General features: G+C 46.9%; 1 protein-coding gene across 1 annotated transcript in view; it reads right to left on the reverse strand.

Annotated features, from left to right (window-relative positions):
- Positions 1-238: 238 nt before the first annotated feature.
- Positions 239-20,517, reverse strand: part of LOC123029836 (unconventional myosin-Ia-like) — a 42,171-nt gene continuing 21,892 nt past the window's right edge. The window contains exons 16-27 of the mRNA XM_044443177.1: positions 19,603-19,829; positions 16,446-16,646; positions 15,355-15,448; positions 13,495-13,644; positions 12,177-12,245; positions 7,759-7,833; positions 5,658-5,792; positions 4,373-4,479; positions 4,152-4,287; positions 2,464-2,616; positions 1,437-1,564; positions 239-362 (exon numbers count right to left, since the gene is read on the reverse strand). Of these exons, the coding sequence (XP_044299112.1) occupies positions 239-362; positions 1,437-1,564; positions 2,464-2,616; positions 4,152-4,287; positions 4,373-4,479; positions 5,658-5,792; positions 7,759-7,833; positions 12,177-12,245; positions 13,495-13,644; positions 15,355-15,448; positions 16,446-16,646; positions 19,603-19,829 (1,599 nt within the window). The remainder of the gene's footprint in view (positions 363-1,436; positions 1,565-2,463; positions 2,617-4,151; positions 4,288-4,372; positions 4,480-5,657; positions 5,793-7,758; positions 7,834-12,176; positions 12,246-13,494; positions 13,645-15,354; positions 15,449-16,445; positions 16,647-19,602; positions 19,830-20,517) is intronic.

Here is a 20,517-nt window from a genome sequence, read left to right on the forward strand (position 1 = left end):
CAGAAAGGCCATTTCGGAGGATGTCTGTAATAATGCAGACACTTTTCTGTCTTCAGCAGAAGGAAAAACTGGCACGTGTTGATCGGTTTCGGAGTGTGTGTGGCTGTCCCTGAGGAAAGGACTCTGGCGGGAGCAGAGGCTAAGCAGGACTGAAGTGAGAGGTGGGCCAAATCCTCCAGCTCCGGGGTCCCAGTGCAGCTGCCTCTGGACAAGCAATGATCTTGTGCCCAGATTTGCCTCAGTGGACCAAGAGCTCCATTCTGTGGCTGCCCTTCTTCCGGCAGGTGGGCGCCGTGCCCTGCTCCCCAGCTCTTGCCATCACATTGACTGTGATCTTGCTTTGTTTAAACCTCACTGAAAACCTGTAGGAGGCAAAAGAAAAGAAAAGGCAAGGCTAAGGGAATAAGAGATCCATCCTGGCTCTAGCAACTTACCCAGAGAGGATAACAACTTACCCTCAGGCTTGTACTATCTAAACTTCTGCAATTTGCATCAACAAAACAGAAATAATTTACAGAGGCTGTAATCTTGCAACAGCTTGTCCATGACGTCACAACTTTTGTTCAAGTTTTGCTGAGAACTTACCACTGTGCTTGCCACTGAACTTTGGGGTGAACTTTGCCGTCTTGCTTAGTCTCACATGGCTGGTCTATTAGTGAAGCTTATTTGCAGTCCTTTTACCACAGAGGCAGCTGGGGACTTGAGCTGTATTATTTTGTTATTAAACATCCTGCACGTGTCCTTTACTCCAAGTCTCAAGTTTTGCCTTTCAAGTCCAATCAAGTCTTGAGTCATTGCAAGAAATTTTCAAGTCAAGTCTCATTTCAAACCTGCCCATCCCCTTGCCCCTGCCCCCTTGAAACTCCCTCCCTCCCACTGCCTCTGCTGTGTTCATGCCTGCCTTCCAGGATATTCTGCCTCACAGTACGCTCTGGAGTGACTCAGGCTCGGAAATCACAAGTTAAGTTGAGTCACTCACTCACTGCTCCCAAGTCGAGCCTGAGTCAAGTTGCTGATTTGACCTGAGTCAGACTTGGGAGTGAATTGCTCAGCTCGAGTCCCAACCCTGCACCTGTTTAATGGGGAATTATCTTGTTGCTGCTCTTGTTAAAAAGCTGGGAGTCAGAATTGCTTTGCGAGATACTGCAAATTGCCCAGGCAGCAAATCTGCAGCTACCTTCAGTCCATTCCTGCTGTACATAACCAGCGCACATTCCAAATCGGGTAAATTCACAGGTGGATTAGTTGGTGAGGACTGGCTTTAGCCCTCTGTGCATCCCTTTCCTTCCCTGCCTGAACCATTTTCCATAGCTTTTCAATTAACAAAAGGAAAGGAGGGCAACAGTCCTGAGAAAGAAAAACATCCAAAGAAAGGCCCCAGTGCTTGACCCAGACTCTCTCCTCCCTCCCTCCAGCCTTTCCCACTTTGCCCTTACTCGTCAGTCACTTGGAGCTTCAGTTTTTGCTTGGTAACCTCCAGCACGGTCTGATGGAGCCGAGTGACCAGTTCAATCAGGTGGTCGCTGAGAAACAGGAAGTCCCCTTTGGTGCCCGCTGTGGAAGACTGCCAGAGGAAACATAGAAACATAGAAATAGAGCGAGTCAGAAGGGGTCTCCCGGGTCATCTAGTCTAACCCCCGGCTCCAGCCAGCTCCGCTCATGACATGCCCACCATGGAAGAGAAGCAGCAACCTGTTTCAGGCACTTGCGTGATGCTTTTTGACTGTTGCTCAGTCTCAGCTAACCACTAAACAACTTATTTGCTTGCCCAGTCTTTTATCAGCTTGGTGCCTGCTAGATATTTTGGACAGCAACTCCCAAGATTCCTGACCATTGGCCATGCTGGCTGGGGCTGATGGGGGCTGCTCCAAAAGACATGCTTATGCTGCCTGATAAGGTCTGTTACCTCTGCACACAGCTGAAAACCGGCCCAGTCATGCCCAATAAGGGGCACAAGACCTGAAGCCCAACAGCTGTGTACACAGGCAAGTGGGGAATGCAAGTGCAAATTCTTTCCGATCCTCCTTTGTTCTCCCAGACCAAGAGGATCACACCCTCTCCATTCTATTGAAGCTTGCAGGGCAGGCACACGAATCTTATTTCTGTGCTGATGATGGAAAATATCCCTCCTCTGAGCCAGAGGAGAGCAGACGAGCTTAAGAGGCTGTGTGGTCTCTGACCTAAGGAAGCGGAGGGACAGCAGCTCAGGAGGAACTGGTGATGTGGGGTGGGGGGAGAGGCATTTGCCGTGGCCATCCTGCAGCATCTGCTGCCTGAGATGGTTGCCTCCCTCTGCCTGGTGAAGAGGCCGCCCCTGCTCAGAATGCAATCCAGTGGGGGTGCCTGTAACCTTCTGAACTGAGATGCTCTAATTTTCTGGGATGCTTCCTGCAAGCTGCCCTTCCCCACCCAGTCTGGTCATAGGTGGTGCCCCTGGCAAAGTTCTCCCCACTTGTCGGGTACCTCTTTGATATGCAGGACGAAAAACCCATCTGAATAGCGGCTCAGGGAGACACTGTCGATGTCGCTCAGGGTGATCACTCTTTTGGCCTGATCAGCCTTGTCATCCGAGAGGATGATGTGGCTCTTGGTGAGCAGGAAAGCAAGGCTGTGTGTCTGGAACAGGGAAAAAAGGGAAAGACAGCTGCCTTCCTGACTGTCCCATAGGAAGAACATTAGAACAGCCCTCATGCGAGTAAGTCACATTGCCACCATGAGCACCTTGTAGCTCTTCCAAGCAGAATATTTTCCAATTGCTTGTCGCCACACAGTCCCCGGGATTTCACAGCATGCTGCCTCTGAACAGGGAGACCCTTTTTTTTTTGGCTACCGTGGCTTGTAACATTGTATTTGGGACATATTGAAGCTAGAAGCAAGGCACTGCTTTCTTTGGTCCTTAAGAACCGCTTCGTGGGATGCTGACGTTCAGGCTATGTTGGCCTCTGCACTCAGAGAATGAGTTCTTTTTAGGATATGCTAGAATGCCTTTTTGTAAAGAACTCCAGAATAAATTATGCACAGAATTATTGTGCACTGTGCTCAAGGAAATGTGCCACCAGTTGCATGTGTCAGCGTCTGGGTTCACATGACATGGTAACACACTCATGCTGTGCAAACCGTTATTCTCACATAACTGCAGTCCTCTATCAGCTCCATTGGCTTCCCATTGAAGTCCGGACCCAATTTAAAGTGCTGGTTATGACCTATAAAGCCCTAAATGGCTTGGGACCAGGATACCTAAAGGAATGCCTTTTTTCCTATATGCCCTCCCACCCCCTGAGATCGGCAGCAGAGGCCCTCCTCCGGGAACCCTCTTTGAAAGAGGTCAGGAGACAGAGTACTCGGAGGAGGGCCATCTCTGCGGTGGCGCCCCAACTGTGGAATGTGCTCCCCAGAGAGGTCCGCCTGGCACCGTCATTTATGTGCTTTTCGGAACCAGGTCAAGACCTTTTTATTTGACCAATATTTTAAAGCTAATTAATTTTAATTGTATAGTTATTCATTTAATTCATTTTAACCATGTCATTTTATACTCAGTCATGGTGTGGCCAATTTATTTAGTTTAGGACTGGATATTGTACTTGGGCACCCAGAGAGCCCTCTGGGCTGTTGGGGTGGTATATAAATGCAATAAATAAATAAAATAAATAAATAAACCTGGGCTGATTCCCCCAAGTGGTTTGTTTGGGTGCCCACAAGCTGCCCCAGTGACAGGGTCTTGCATCCACAGTGGACTGTTGTGTCATCCAGCCCCAGGTGACGGACCCCATTGTGGCCAGTTGCTTGGCAAGAACAGCAGAAGACGCTCTCTGCCCTTGCCAAGCAGCTCCCAGGGGACTGTGGGTGGCAGCCACTCGCGGTGCACGCAAGCAGCACGTGGGGGAAGCTGGCCCAGCTTTCCCCCCTCCCTATTGCAAGCGTTTCTGTGCTCACTGCAGCTATTTCCCCTCTTAAGCTTTTTTCTCTTGAAATCCCTGTTCTGACACCCATGGGCCGTCCCCTCAGAATGCTCCATTCTCAAGAACAGCAATTTACATTTTCTCACAGGAATGAAAAGGGAAAAGTCACCCATACATCAAGCCCTGCTCTTGTTTCGAGCCCTCTCTGTTTGGAAGGGGGGGGGCAGATGGGGATAGTGAGAGGTTTTTTACCTTTCCGTTACCTCGGTTCACTTTCTTCAATCTGTCGGCCATCACCAGCTTTCCACTGACGGCGGCCTGCTGGAGCTTCCGGTATTTGGCATTATCCTTCAGACCCAAGTAGTCTGCTCGGAAAGGCTGTGGGATGCTGGAAGGCACAAAACATGGATTGCAACCTGCACCGATCCTGACCGGTTGTCCGGGAGGGTGTCACCTCCAACCTTTGCACTCACCTCACGGGGTACAAACTTTTCTTGCCCTTGAAAAGTTCGCTAGCACAGAGCTTGTCCTGTAAGGCTTCTTTTTTCTGGGGTGGCAGCTGATCCCGATATTTCTTACACTGTACCAGGAAAGGGGCCAGTATGTGTGTCGCGTGGCAGAGAGAAACAAAACAAAATCAGGCATGCAGGCCAGAAGAGATGCCTGGGAGACGCTCGGAACCGCAGGCAACAGTGTCACAGTGGCTTTGAGTCGACATCCTCCAGAGTCGATGGCTCAGTTCATTTGACATGCAGCCCACTCGGGCGCTACTGGATGAAGGGCTCTCAGAAGAGCCCTGGCAACTGAGTCTGGCAAGCCAGGTCATGATCCTGCCTTCTTGCTTAGAGGGCAAGAGGAGGGGCCAGTCCTGGAGCCCAAGGCTGGCCGAGGCGTTCTGGCGTTTGAGAGGAGACAGCTAACAGTGCCAGCCCATCCACCCGTACCTGAGGCAGGAAAAAATCTGACAAATGGCCCTCCTGGCCTCTGGCAGTAAAACTGCACCAATAATGCATTTCATGATATTCCAAATCAGCTGCCTTAGGTGGCCACCTCACTCTGCCTAATGGTAGGGCCAGCTCTGATTTTTGCAGCTGGATCACAAAGCTAGAGGGCCAGATAGGCCTGACCACATCTAGAAGGTCACAGGCTGGTTTTCATTTGCAAGGTATTCGAGGGGGTCTGGCCCCAGCAAGCCAGACAGCCAGATCTAGCCCAGGTGGATGTCTGGAGGTCCTACAAACACCTCCAACACGAATCACCCAATGATATTTGAAATATGACTTGGCTCATCCTGGGCCCACCTTGATCACCAAATGGTGAATGGACCTGCCAAGCCATACTCTTTTCAGCTGTAATCCTGCTTCCTTTTCACACTAGCCCAGCCTTTTTGAATCTTGACTGGGCTTGCAGGGCAACTCTGCTGCAGCCCGTATGCTATCCATGGTGCTGAGGGCAGTGGGAGTGGCAGCCATGAATGTGGCCATGATGCATCCCAATGGTGAAAAGTGATGGAGGTGGCCCACTGAACGTAAGGAAGTCAGTAGGCAAATGGAAGCATCGAGAATCTCCTCCCTTCTTTTGCTCCAGCTGGTCCATCCTATCACAATTTATTGGAGGCCCCCACCAGTATTCAAACACATTTAATTTAATTCCACATTTAATTCTGGAAACCCAACATACATAGGCAGCCCTGCCTCTAAGACTCCCAGATAGGTCAGGAAGGATAATAGAGGAAATGAGCAAGGATCCAACTCTAACCCTCCAGTGGTGGAAAATCTTCTTCAGCTCTTTATCTGTTTCTGCAAGAAACTTGTATGGGACAGGAGGCCAGCTCTGGTCAGTCACTCTCATAGAAGGGAGATTGCTTTTCAGGCTCAAAAAATATTTCTTCAACTATAAGACAGAAAGCAGAAATACTCAGACATCCAAGAAGGTCACTTATAGATTATGTTGTGATGATGCACTGCATTTACAATAGACAGCTGTGGCTCCTTCTTCACTGAAAGATCTATAATGAGTTCTTTCTAGCATCTTGCATTATAGCATACAGATCATGTTCCCTCATCCTGCTAGGTGTTGTCAGCTCTGTTACGGAGCCTGATGACATACAAGAGGATTAGATTATGTGACAAAATCCATAGCAAGGATGGCCATGCTTCCTTCTTCACAGAAGACAGTTCTCTGGTTGAAAGCATCCTCTCTTGGGAGGGTTTCACTGTTCAAGTCTGGTTTAAAGAACCATGAGGCCAGAGAGTCGGGAGGGAGCTTGTAGTGGCCCATCCCAGTGAACACCTGGGTAGCAGACTCAGCAGGCTGCACAGGTCACCTGGTCACAGTCTTCCCCATTATGGTGTGATATGCTGTGCTTGTATTTAGATTGCAGCAATTATTTCCTCACATGCAAACATCTATATCCATTAGCACATATAAATCATATTGCATAAATCTTATGCAAATCAGAAACTTTTTAATGATGCGCAACCTATTTGATGACCCACAGTCCAGTCTGAAAAATAGCATGACTCTCAAGCCTATATAAAGTTGTTCATCCTGTTCTAAAAGCAAAAGCCCTGTGATATTTTGGGGTTCTCTCTAACCAAGCTAGGTTCAGCACCATAGATTGTTCTTTAGACATTCAGACTGAAATCTGGAATGGATACACTATGCATTGGAACTGCTGGTAGTTACAAGAGTTACTCTTGTCCTTATCACAAATATTGTCACTTTACTCCAACATTCCTTACCCCAGGAGAATGGGAAAGGGCTTGATGGGGGGAAAAAAGGGTAAAAAAAGTAAAGATACTTGAATAATTGCAGTATCAGTCAATCTTAGTTTGCTTTCTAATGGCAAACATGACAGTGTTTTGAGGTACCTTAAAAGTCTTATGGTGCATGTCCTTTGTCCCACCCCCACCCCATCCTCTACACATGTAAGTCTCCAAAATCAGAGGCCTCCATGCATTCTATTCCCAAAATGAGGCATGGCAGCAGCCATTTCAACTAGATATAGATTTTCAAGAAGATGCAGAGTGCATACATAGGGGGGAATTGCAAACAGGTGGGAAGGGAATTAAATGCAGAAAGCAGTGACACTGAAAGTAGTCACAGTATTTAAAGTAGACACTGCATTTGGCAAAAGACCCCATTCTCTATTCCAGAAGTTATGTGGGGACAGACTTATGAAATCTTTGTTATTTTTAACTAGAACCCCATTATCCACCAGCTGGAGCTCAGTGCAAAAGATGTCAGGGGTTTCCAGACAGAGGGTTCCTAGTGTAACCAATCAAAATCCTTTGTACAGCTATTCCATTCTTTTCTCTTTCACAGTTTATGGAACGAAATGGGGGCAAGGAAGGTGAAAGCCACCCAGAGAGTTACACCAACCAGAGTGGGAGAAAAAGTGTTAGGTTATATCAAAAGGAGCCCTTGTGAAATTCTGTGAATGAGGCAGGGTGATGGCACAAAAGGAGTTTCACCTGGAAGCACCCATAAAATGCTACCAAGGGTTGAGGGAGCCATAGCCCAAACCATCTGGAGAGCCACAAATTGCCCCCCCCCCCCCGCTCCCCCAGTCTACCTATTGAGTGGCATTGGCTCTCTAGAGTTTTAAACAGGACTCTTTCCCAGGCCAGCCAGTCTTCCCATTGCCTTGCCATACCTCTGTTGATAGAGGTATTTTATATTTATATTTATTGAGCTGTATTTCTGTAAGTCATGTGGACTGGGGACAGTATCCCCTCACAGGGGATAAGTTACCACCCCTGACATCCATCATACACCCTGATTCAAAGGCTTAAAAGCTCTTTCTTTCTTCTAGCTATACTTTTTCCATCTCAAAACTGTGCAGGGAGAAACTTACCAGACTGAAGTAGATAAAATTGGTGATGCACTTTGAGGCCCCAGAGCGGAAACACTTCTGGTATTCTTTTCGTGTCTGTGAGAGGACCAAAAAAACAAATCATGCTTAGCAACATTCTATAACCTGAGTGACATACAGAAACACTGGAAGCTCTTCTCTCTTGGGATGGACGGTTGGTTCCTTTTGTTCAATCCTGTCTGATTCACTGTGCTCTCCATGGCCATGCTGGCTGAGGATGATGGGAGCTGCAGTCCAGCACATCTAGAGGGTGCCAGGCTGGGGAAAGCTGATGTAAAAGCCTGATGTAAAGGTCCGTATACATGGCTGTATGGCTCCACTTTCCACCAGGCTTTCCTTACCTAATGCTTGGGATCAATTAAGGGATAGCCTCTTACTGTAACTTCAGTTCTAGAGCCTGCTAGCATACAGCCAAACAAAAGAACACTGAACTCTAATTCTGGATGCTACTGACAGTGAAGTTTTTGGGTGTGATTAGCCTTAGATTAACAGATTAACAGAAGATTAGATTAACAGAAGATATTAAAGCTATCTTGCTACACGCCATGAGGCTTCCAGTTGAAGTAGCCAAATCCTCTGAAGAGAATAAGATGCTTCCAGGCTTCTGCTTGGAGAAATCTGTGCCACGAACTGAAATGAATGTTAATGGACATTCCCACTGGGGTGGTGATGTGCACTTTTTAAAGGCAACCTCTGAAGGGCTGGTCACTCTAAGAGTCCTGGGTGAGCACCTGCAAGGCAGACCAAGAGCAGGGAATACAGTTCACCTGGTCACAGCCTTCTCCACTCTGGTGAGACATACTGAATTTCTGTTCCAGATTTTGCATCTATATCTTAATCCTTGCTGCCCGGTGGCACAATGCAAAGAGACCAATAGCAGGAAAAGATCAGCACCCTGACTGAATCGCAACTCCAATAGCACTTGGGGAATGGCATGGCAGCACTGTAGTCCAAACAATATCAGTTTGTTGCTGTTAGTACACCCTTTGCTTCTATTCTTGAGAAAGGGAGAACATTATCTCTCTTCCCCTCTCCACTGTTCAATTTCAAACAGGGTTCAGACTCTGGAGAGGAGGCTGAAGGACGCTCTAGGCTAAAGGGATAAGAAGGCAGGAAGGGGCAAGCAGGACACATCCAGCTGTTTTTCCACAGTGGCTAAGACAATAATCGATATGTAACAGAACAGACTAGATCATAATAGAATAATAGGTACTGCAGCCTTCCCCAGCCAGTTTTGCTGGGTCATTTTGGTTGGTGATGCCGGGAACTGCAGCTGAACAAATGTGGGGGGACCAAGTGGGGGAAGGCTGAGGTATCACTGAAATTCAAGTGAAAGGTAAGAGGAAAGGTGGTACATGTATGTTTAAGCTGAAGGGTCTTTGTACATTTATCATCTCTCAATGCACCTGAAATTTATTCTATCAGTCTGTATTGTTTTTTCACAACATCACAAGCAGTGATTATTGGGCAGATGGTTGGTTTGTGGAAACTGGACTTGTTAGTTTTCAATTCACACAATTCCTGCTGTTTTCTGCCATAAAAGCAGAGCAGCCTGGGCCTGACAAGGAAACCGCCTCTCAAGATCCGGGACAGATGCCACTGCAAGATTCCTGCTTTGGCCTCAGTTCCGGGTACATTCTCTCAACATTCCAGAGAAATTATACTGATGGAGATGACAAAGACTGATTTATGGATGAATGTGGACAGCAGGCAACTGAGGCAGCACCAGTGGGAGAGATGTACATGGCGTCTGGAGTAGTATTTGTTACCTGATAACCTTTCCAGTAAGCAGAAATGACAGTGGCAGCCTGAGTGCGGCGTCTCTGCTCCTTCAGCTCCCGTAGGAGCCTACGAGACTGAAGAGGAAGGGAAGGGATAGAGAAAACACCAGAGAAACTTTTCAGAGGAAAAGAGAAGCAGAGCAAAACCATGGAAATGCATTAGAACCACAGAACCCCCAGATGCAAGGGTGGGCCGCCTGTTGACCTGCCCTTCCCATCAGCCTTAACTGGCACGGCCAATGGTGAGGGAGCATTTTGTAGGCCAAGAGGCTAGAAAGCCAGTAGTCACCCACCCCTGACATTGCGGGACAAGATTTGAAGTGATCAATCAAGCAATCAATTCAAGTTTTAAATTGACGAACCAGAGGAGCAATTTTAATCAACAAGAGCAAATTGGCACCTGTGAGGCTGAGACAGGGCACACCTTTATTTTATTTTGAGCCCATTTTGGTTCTGTGCTGTTATTCTAATGGGGGATGACAAAAGAAGTGATCAGAGCTGGCCTTTACCTTCCCCCAATGTGGAAAGTTTTATTTATTAAATTCTGTGATTGTACGCCTCTTTGGTGTCTCAAAATACACCCGTTGAGGGTGTTTTTGCAATATGCAATTTTATTTAAGTACAACGGGTCACGTTAAAAGACTGATGATTCATTCACTCAGAAATAATTGGTTGACAGCCCATCCCATCTTGGTTTTTTACATCTGCTCTGCAATGATGGCATGCCACCATTGCACAGGCAGGAGTGCTTTCCCTCATGCATCCTCCAGTGGGAGAGGGCCTTGCAATGTGACACTTATTCAGTGTTCATCTGAATGCACCCAGAAATGCATGCGCTCAGGAGAAAGCAAGCAGAAAGCAGGTCCCAGAACAAAAAGGAGAAAAACGCTACTGGCATCTTTTTAGGAAGAGGTGATGTGTGCCACCTACACTCCTTAGCACTGGCAGTTTATGAATATCTGAGTCATGCAGCTGGAGCCCTAAGTCTATCCTGTTTCTCTCTGGCATAGTAGGAGGTTGGATGGCAATGGCTGACTCTTGACTGATTTCAGCTACCATGTTTGCACACACGCATATTTTCTGAGGCCTCAAAAGAGCTTAAGCTGCCAGCTCAGCCCTGTTCTTTGCCCCCACCCTCATTCTGTGCCGCCCACTTCTGCAAGGCTGCGCCAGGGCAGAGATTAAGCCAGCACAACTTTACTGGTGCAGAGGGGCATTGCCAGGATCCTAAGGACAATAAATGTCATTGCAAGCCTACAAGTGACTCCATTCCTGGAGGGATTTCCTGCATAGCCAGAAAAAAAAGGTCCCCACTGCATTTTATATTTAGCATAATAACCCCATTAGCCTCAATCCGGTATCCATGGAATGGGCAAAAGATAGGGCAGGCTTGCTGAGGAAGAATAATTCTGTTGCTCACTCATTACTAACACCACCACTGCAGAGACCGCAGAGCAGCAAATCTAGGTTGCCGTTTGATGCACAGGTGAGGCAAATCCAGGCAACAGCCATCCGTTCATGCTCATCTGTTCACACGTAGTGTCTTAGTCCCATTTATTCACTCCTAAACTAAATGCAGTTGAGTGAACACATATTCTGAGGCTTTGAAAAGTGCATATCTTAGCAGATGGCATCACATAAATTGGTGGCTGAATATCCCCAGGGTACCACCTTTTTGTGCTGGTGGGCACATTTGGATATTTTGGGGGATATTTTGGGTTCTCTCACAAAACGGCTGCCATGTTGGTCATGGCCAGCCACTTTGGCACCAGTTTTCCAGAAGGCAAAATGGTAAAGCTAAAAGAAAAGTAGCTTGCCCAAAAACTAAAGTTCAAGGCACAAATTGCCAAAGCACAAATGACTTTTCTAAACCCACAGTTTTCTGCTCTAGCGCTTTTGCCACAGAAAGCAAAAGCCTGATGAGCACACATAACACAGCCAGGTTCTGTGCTTTATTTTGCAGCATGCCTCCATGCCTCTCATTATCAACAAAATTTTGAAAAACTTTAAAATATCAGGAGGGGCGTGGGAACTGGCAGGTGCCATGCATACTGTCTATGGGAGTTATACTGGGATCCCCCAGGATATACCACATCAGTGAGAGTCATTAGAAAGCATACTTGTTTAAACTAGTTTTTTATTTCAATTATTTAATGCAGGAGGTATCCAGCTCCAGGGGCCCTGAATGGCTCCTGGGACAGCCTCTTGTCAGATGGGACCACACGCAGGGCTCCTCAGCTGGGAGCTCCATCTGACCAAAGCCCCCAACCCCATGACTCTTGACATCATCCGTTTCCCAGCTTGGCAATCCTTTCTGTAGCACTGAGCTGGGAAAATCCACCCCTTTTCTGTAGTGCAGCACTGGAAAGCTCTTTGTTTTCCAATGGATAAGAGGTTTCTCATAGCTTGGCCCACAAAAAATGTGCTAGAGAGACACCGCCATGTGCTAGAGAAACTCCCATGAGGCAGGCCTTGAGCATGTGTTCATGCAGGTGAGAAGATGGCAGGCTGAACAAAGAACCTCCACAGGACAAAGGTTCTCCACCCCTGATCTGATCTGACCCCTCAGGTATGTATAGACCTGGCCTAAATTTTGCTTCCTGGTTTCATGCCTCTCACCTTCCAACCTCGGACATTGGCCTGGATACGAACCGCTGATGCTTTCATCTTTGTGTATTTCTTCTTTTGCTGCAAAATAACATGTTCACCTTAGTAAAGAGGCAGACCATGGACAGAAAAGGCCTCCTTTGTGTCTTACAAAAGAGTAGACAGAAGACTTGTGTGTACATGCTACAGTTTTGCAGTATTTGCCTGGTTTTATCCTGATGAAAGTCCCATCTATTCCCAAGGTTATGTTAGGAGTAAGATGCTGTTTCCCTCAGGGAATCTTCTTTCTAAAGGAGACACCAAAGCCTCGAAAATATGTAGGAGCAGTTAAGCCTCAGAGGTAATTTGCATTGCAGACCTATCTTGTTTTATACTGGTTTAACTGTTACGGCTTCATCTGAAGAATCCTGGAAATCATAGTTTGATGGAGTTGCTCAGAACTTCTATTAGGAATTACTGGGGCCTCTCCTGGTCAGAGGTCCCTGAGAAGAAAGAATAACTGTTAAACCAGTAGCAGTCTGTGGTGTAGATACGCCTTTGGTACTTGGGGGTAAAAAAGGACTGAACAACTGAGAGCTAAAATATACCCTCCATTAAATGTGTCATGAGTAGCTGATTCTTAATGTTTTATTTACCTTGGTGCAGGGGTAGGCAAACATCTTGGGCCATTTGGGAACTTGAGAAAGTGTCTTGGGCCCCACCACAAAATGGCTGCCTTAGGAAGCATGGTGAAGAACTAGTAACCTTCTTTGGTAGCTCAGTGCAAGGCAGAGGTGGAGTCCCAACATACTAAACAATTATCTTGGTGGAACTACAGTTTTCAACACCCAACAGAAATCCAGAATTTCCCAATAATCCTAGCTGCTAGTAAGAAAATTAATTAATTAAAAAGTGGGAGGGGGATACTACCTTGGTGGGTCCCCAAAAAAGTATTCAATGGGGCATTTATGCCCACAGGCCCTAAGTTTCCTACCCCTACCTTAGTGTGTGTGGGGGTCCCTGATCTGCACTGGGACCCCAGTGCACAAGTAGGGATGGTTTAAGCCTTCCCCACCAGCCTTGCTTTTCTCATAATTTGTCCCTCTGCCCCTGCAAAGTTGACACTCCCCCTTCGATTGGTGCCAAAATGGTGAGGATCAGCAGCCCTCTCTGCACTGAGCAAGCCCTAAGAGGTGGGTCTAGCCCTATTGCTCAGGAGTGCATGTTAATTTAACACTTAAGCTGCTCTGCCACGGACAGTTAAGTAAAAACACAGAGAGCCACAAAGCTTGCCTAGTCAAGAAGTGCCCAGGCCCGTGCAAGCATCTGCCTGCCACTGCCCACTTCTTACCATACCGCCCCGGAACCAGGCAGAGATGAGGATCTGGCTCTGGCGCATCTGTTGATAGCGCTTGCGGCATTTCCATGCCCGGAAGGCTGCTTGGATCATGGCGGCCAGCTGCTCGACTCGCTGCTGGCGTCTGGCCTCCAGATCAAAAAGCTGTGGGGAGAGGGTTGAAAACCACCTGTGTGGGGGCAGACCCAACCATGCAGGACAGTCCTCCTGGCAGCTCTGATGGCAGTTTTGTCAAGCTTCTGTGGTAAAGCGCAAAGGCCTGTGAGGCTGTGCATGACTGGCTTCAGGGCCACGTGCTTCTCCGGTCCTCAGGTTCTTGTGGACCAAGAATGTGTCGCATGTGGCAACAGGGTGTGTGCTCAGATCAGTTTACAAACATCCGTATAAAACATACATTCATTTTCTCAACTGCACTCTGTCTTGCTTTCCCAGCAATCACACTCAGCAAAAGCCCCTGTGACCCTAGCTGAGCTCTAATAACACGCTCTTGAATATTTTCTGTAAAACACTAGACAAAACCAAAAAAAAAAAAAAAACCAATCGGAACACGTGACTGGATCCAGTGGTTGCTTTATAGAGGAGGCTTCAATTACAGTCATGGTGGGGTTGTGAAGTTCAAAGAACATGGATACTTCCCACTACGGCATTCTGGCCAATTCCCCTGGAAATAGAGAGCCCTTGCACAGAAACACTCTGAGATGAACCATGTCTATTTTTGTTTAGAAAAGGCCTGTAAAGCAGGCATTCCACCAAGCCATTTCTGATAAACTGCCAGCCCATCACCACCCTGGATCTGCTGCTCCTTTTCCCCAGAAAAGGGAGTGGGATGCACTTTTGCATTTTCCTGCCTGAGCAGGTGGAGCATCAGGGAAAGCTGCAAAATGTCAGCTACCCAGAGGACTATCAGGACTTCAACAACAACAACAATGCCAAAAATAAAAATGTAGATGTCACTGTAAAGGATGTATAAATCCCACCACATCTTTGCTGTGAGCAAGCATCACCTGTGCCTTTGCTATCCTTTAAGAGCTTCCCTCTTGACTAGTGGACCCTCTTTGGATCGACGGGCAGGAGTGATCCCTGCTGCATTGATGGGAGGTACCCCCTGACATTGCCAGCTGAAGGCCCCAAGGTCTGCACTCAGGCAACTGCACACTTGTGCCCATTTTTTCCTTTTTTAAAAAAATGAGCTGAAGTTGCACATCTCCTGTGCAAAAGTAATAAGTAAAAAAGGTAACTGGCCCATGAAAGCCCCTCCAAAGTACCATTTGAAGGGGCTGTCAGTGGCTGCCAAAATGGAGATTGTGCAGGCCTGCTGTCTGCTGGATTTTTTGATCTTTGGGGGGAAAGGGACAAAAAGGCTTGCAATCTTGGTAAGTTGCTCCTGCTGTGGGTCCCCCAGGATACCGAAGGAAGCGCCAAAGGGGAAGGATGCGGGGAGTGGGATGGTGTAAACCGGTCACCTGCAACAGCAGGGGTTGGACCAGATGGCCTTCTTGGCCCATTCCAACTCTTCTATTCTATGATTCTATGAGGGCCAACATCCTATGGGGCCAACAACCCTATGAAGGGGACCAACAACCTATCGCCAGGGTGGATGGCTGTGGCACGTATTTGCACTGAATCACAGGAAGGAGGAGAGCTGCAATGCTGGGGTGGGGGGAATGGTATGAGATCAACAGGGTCCTGGGGAAGAAACACCACCACCACCATACAAGATTTGGGCAGGGGAGAATATCCACACAGTGTGAGCACATTCTGGGAAAGCTTCTTCCCTGTCACTCTTGGAGAGGGTAACCATGGCCTCTTGGTCTACACCCACATACTCCCACTCCCGTGACCGCAGCAGCTCACTGTGCAGGGTGTTCGAATGAAGATCTTCGTGTGTCCATATGCCAGCTCCTTGGGGTCAATAGGCAGACTGCTTAGAAGGGTTTGAACACCGTCCCTGGTGAGGGGAAAGAGATCAAAGATTAACCAGGAAGTGGTCATGTGCCCAAACTCAGGCAGCCCTGCAGCTGTCCAGCATTCATTCATTCATTCATTCCTTTTTATATCGCCCAATAGTCAACAAAAATTTAAAAAGACATACAAACAAACATTAATTTAAAACAACAAAACCATAATAGCAATTACAATTGAATCAGTACAGAGGCATGGCAGCACAGAATAAAATGCAATTTTCAAAAACAAATTGTTAAAATGTTTGAAAAATAAAAAGGTCTTCACCAAGCACTGAAATGAATGAACGCAAAGTAGGGTGAACCTCGTTGGGGAGCAAATTGCAAAACTGGGTGCCACTACCAAAAAGACTCTCCTTCTGGCAGCCACCCACCTCACTTCCTTTGGAAGGGGCTCCCAGAGAAGAACCCTCAATGATGACCTCAGGGTCCAGTTAGGTGCATATGGGAGGGGGCAATCCTTCAGATAACCTGGCCCCAAGCTGTTTAGGGCTTTAAATGTCAGCACTAGCACTCTAAATGGGGCCCAGACTTCAACCAGCAGCCAACGTAGCCAGTACAGATCTCCCCGTAGGAACCTCAACCTTATGGACAGTAAGTGTGGCTCCAGCATGTTTGTGGGATGATCCACATCACTCCCCATCATACTCCCATCGGCAACCACATGTTTGCCTTTCAAACTGTTTCACAGTCAAGCCACCAGGAATGTTCCTTCTCCCTCAACCATCCCCAGCAGCACCATTCAAGCAGGCTCCTTCATTTTTCCCTCTCACCTCCACATCCCTTTCCCCTTGCATGTTATGTCTTTTCAGATTGCAAGCATCTTTTTAGTGGAATTGTTAGTGAATCACTCAGAGTCATTTTCGGCCAAGGATCAGGATTAAAGTACCTTATTAAACAGTCAAAATAAAATAAACACAGATCTATTAAATCCCCTGCCTTTGGCAACAACATCTCTAACTTACTATAACAACCCCATCTCACCTAGCGGTTCCTTGCCACTGTGGCCAGGTCTGCTTGCAGAGCATTTTGTAGCGCTCCAGGCATGGCTCATAAGCCTGCCGATAGGCATAGCCAGCCCGCCGAACGCGCACATTTTCCAACAGGCCGAGGTAGCGCACCTGCATCCGAACCAGCTCATCTGTGAACACAGCATGCTTTTTGATGTCATTGGGCTTGATGCACCTGGCAGCAAAGGGAGCATAAAAACACCCTTATTGAGAGTGGTGAAGTCGTCTCTTAGTCATTCATTCATTTGACTTGTTTGCAGCCCCATTAGCCATAAGGCTCTCTGGGGAGCTCACAACTTCTTCTTTGTATTATTTTATTATTAGTATTATTATTAATTCAACTTATACTCCACTGTACTAGTCCAACGGCTCTCCAAGCAGATTACATTATCACCTAAAATATTTAATAAAATAACAATTAAAAAAACAACCTACAATAAAAACAAAGAAATATGCAGCCGAGGTCAGTTATCAATAAGTTAAATATATTAAATGTAAAACCAGTATAAATATTATGCAACTATAAAATCAATTATCAAAATGTCTGGAGAAAAGGATTGTTTTTTCTGGTGCTGAAAAGATTGTAAAGAAGGTGCCAGGCAAACTATTTTTGGAAGGCCATTCCAAATGGGGCGCAGCCACTGAGAAGGCTCCTCTTCTATTTGGCATCCTGTTTACCTCCTTAAAAGATGCCTCTCTCAGAAGGGTCTCCTCACCTGATGTTAGGGACCAGGTAGGTATATATGGGAGCAGGTGGTCCTTCAGGTATCCTGGTCCCAAGCTGTTATATTATGCAATAGTTAAAACAATATAATTCATAATATGCTGGAGCAACTCACAATATAAAAACCATCAATAAAGATAACATCAGTCAATAAAAATGGACATAAAATTGAACAATCAATATACTAAACTATTTAAAATAATCTTAATAACAATTAAGATAAAGTATACATAAATAAAGTAAAAATAAAAATCTGGTGCTAAAAGTAAAATAATAATATGGCAGCAGCAGAATAACAACATAAAAATGTTAAAACCATTGAACCAGACAACTCTCAAAACAGCAGCAAAAAATGTGTTTAACTGGCATCTGAAGGAATAAAGAGATGGCGCCAGATGGAAGTGAGTTCCATAACTGGGGCACGATTATGGAGAAGGCCCTTCTCCTTGCCCCCTCCCTCGAACTTTGCTGCGGGGAGGAATGTGGAGAAGTGCCTCAGAGGACAACCACAGTGATCAGGTTGGCACATATGGAGACAGGCGTTACCTCAGATAGCCCGGCCCCAAGCTGTCAGGCCTTTCTGTGTTATTGTAAGCGCCCTGAATTGGGTCTGGATGGCAACTGGCAGCCGATGCAGCCTGCGCAGGACTGGCACAATGTGTTCCTGACACAGGTCCTTGCCAGCCCCATTTAGAACAAGCTGCAATGTCCAGACCATTCCCACGAGCAGCCCCACATAGAGTGCATTGTGGGAGGTTTCCAGTGCAAGGACAACCATGGCAAGGTTCTGTTCATCCAAGAAGGGACACAGCTGACAAACCAGCTGAACCTGGTAGAAAACGCTCCTCCTTCCAACCCCACCTGTGCAACAAGTGACAACTCGGGATCCAGTTGCAAACCTTGTCCTATAGGTAGAGCGCAATCCCATCCAGGACAGGCTGAAAATTCCCCAGTTGGATAGACGGACTCCCTACTGACAATGCCTCCATCGTATCTGGATTGAGCTTCAGAATATTGGCCCACACCCAAGCTGCTACGGAGCCCAGGTACTGGTCACAAGCAGACACTGCCTCATCTGGTCAGTTCCTAAACAGGCAATCATGGGGGCAAGAGGGTGCAACCATTTCCTTCTTTCCTGGATTCCAGACATGCTGCCATTTTGAGAGCAGCAAAACCAGCTACTGTATGGTGCTTGCCATGTCTCTCTCTGCTTGACCCAGTTTGGAAATTTCTCAGAGGCTAGATCTCCCTAATTTGGTGGGCCCAAGGCCCCTCACCTTATCACTGCTTAGTCACCAGATCTACCAGAGTTGTAGATCTGTTCCCTGATGCTAGTACGGCTTTTTAAAAATGTGCAACCATGTATAGTTGTACGCAGGGCTTTTTTTGTCATCGAACACACCGGAACAGCATTCCAGCACCATTTTTTTCAGTGGATTTTACGAAGTGATTTTGAATCTCCTGTCGGCGTAGCAGGTCAGCAGCAAACATCATTAACATAGTGCCTGCGGGCTGCTTTTATGTTCGCGCCACCCGGCTTGCGATGCTGCTCGGCTTGGGATTGGTGTGTGTGGTTGCGTGCCGGCGGTGACATGAGTTCCGGCACCTTTTTTTTTTAACAAAAAAAGCACTGGTTGTACGAAATGTACTGTTCAAGGAAAAACATGCAATTCCAAAAGAACATTGCTGCAGTTCATTCAAGCCATGCAAACATGGTGTCCTTCCGATTTCAAGTCCCATCAGCCCTAGCCAATATGGCCAATCATTCAGAATCCTGAGGTTAGAGTCCAAAACATCTGAAGCACACCAGGTTGGGGAAAGATTGCTGTAGACAGTATTTGGCAATGTTTCTAAGATGAAGGAAATCATTGTAGGACAGGGTCGTCAATATTAGAATTAAGGGTCATGATGCCATAAGCTACATCCTATGATATTCTTAATACAGCTGTACCAGGTTTGTGCATTTGGGTTTTTGTTTCTCTTGTTCCTGGGTGTGTATTTTTTTAAATTGTTCCTTTTCAAAGTAAGGTTTCTGACGGAGTTCATGATGCTTCTTGAACATAACATTTTTCAGCATTAATGGTGTTCATTTCCCAGAGCCTTGTGCTACTCTGTGTAGGCTTGTAAATGTCATGGAATGTAGTGCTAAGACACAAGAAGCACACACAGAGAAACAAAGTACACAGGCGTGTTGCTAGCTATGGGCATGAATTACAACCACAGGCTGCTGTGCAGCTTTGCCGACCTCTCCTCATTAAAAATCCTGCGGGCACCCATGAATACAGCCCTGGTTTCTCTCTCTCTCACACACACACACACAGAACGTAGACTAGCCTTGTCCTTCCTCCCTGTAAAGGCATTTGGTCCAAAGGGTCATTACAGGGATGAATGAGCATGCCCACATTACCTGATGTAATTGGGGTTCTTGGAATAGAGGTTCTTCATGAGGGTGTTCACAGATGCCTTGAACTGGAAACCCGCAGTGGGTGGCCTCTTGAGGGAAGGTTCTTCAGGGTCTCCTTCAGGAAAGAGGCTGTGCAAGAGCATGTGCTTGGCCTTCCACATGGCTTGCGACAGATCTCTGAAGAGCAGATCGTTGTTCTTTTCTATGAATCCAGCCACATTGTACGTGACCTGAGGTGGAAGAGAGTCAGTGGTGAAGTAGGACTCAGACGCATCTTGTAGTGAATGCAGAGGATCGTCAGCTGATGTGTTGTGGATGGGCACATAGCAGAAAAGACCCAAGCAGAAGATGAGAGAGAGCGAGCCTTCAAATAGAAACCAAGGGCTCTGGGCCATAACCCAACACCCTCATTGCTCCCAGGAAATGACCTTTCCTTTGCTAAAATCCCCTTCAAGTTTCCTTAGGATTGCCCAACCTTCCTTTCATTCAAGGGATAAAACCCACCACCACAACTCATGGTATATTTGTTCCAGCCAGGCCTGGTTCTCATAGAGGTGACAAATCTGTGTCTGGAATGTGTCACATCAGACTACAGGGGGGGGTTCACATGCTGAATGCTTCTCCATACAAAATAATTATCTCTGCACAAAGAAGAAAGGACCTGCCCTCTCTCCAATACCTCATTTTCTAACTGGAGCTATGCTTTTTTCATGGAGAAGCATTCAGTCAGGTCAGCCCCCACCCACAATCTGAAGTGGTACAGCTCAGACACAGGTTTGTCATCGCAGTTAGGATGAGGTGGGCAAACTCCCCCCTCCAGAACCCACTGGGGCAACATGCCTGCCCCCAGCCACCAAAGCTGTTGCAGCAAACATGTGTGAAACAAGGCATGTGTGGCATACCTGCCTTATTCTGAAG

This window comes from Varanus komodoensis, unplaced genomic scaffold (genome assembly GCF_004798865.1).
Source record: "Varanus komodoensis strain SLA01 unplaced genomic scaffold, ASM479886v1 scaffold41, whole genome shotgun sequence".
NCBI classification, from domain to species: Eukaryota; Metazoa; Chordata; class Lepidosauria; order Squamata; family Varanidae; genus Varanus; species Varanus komodoensis.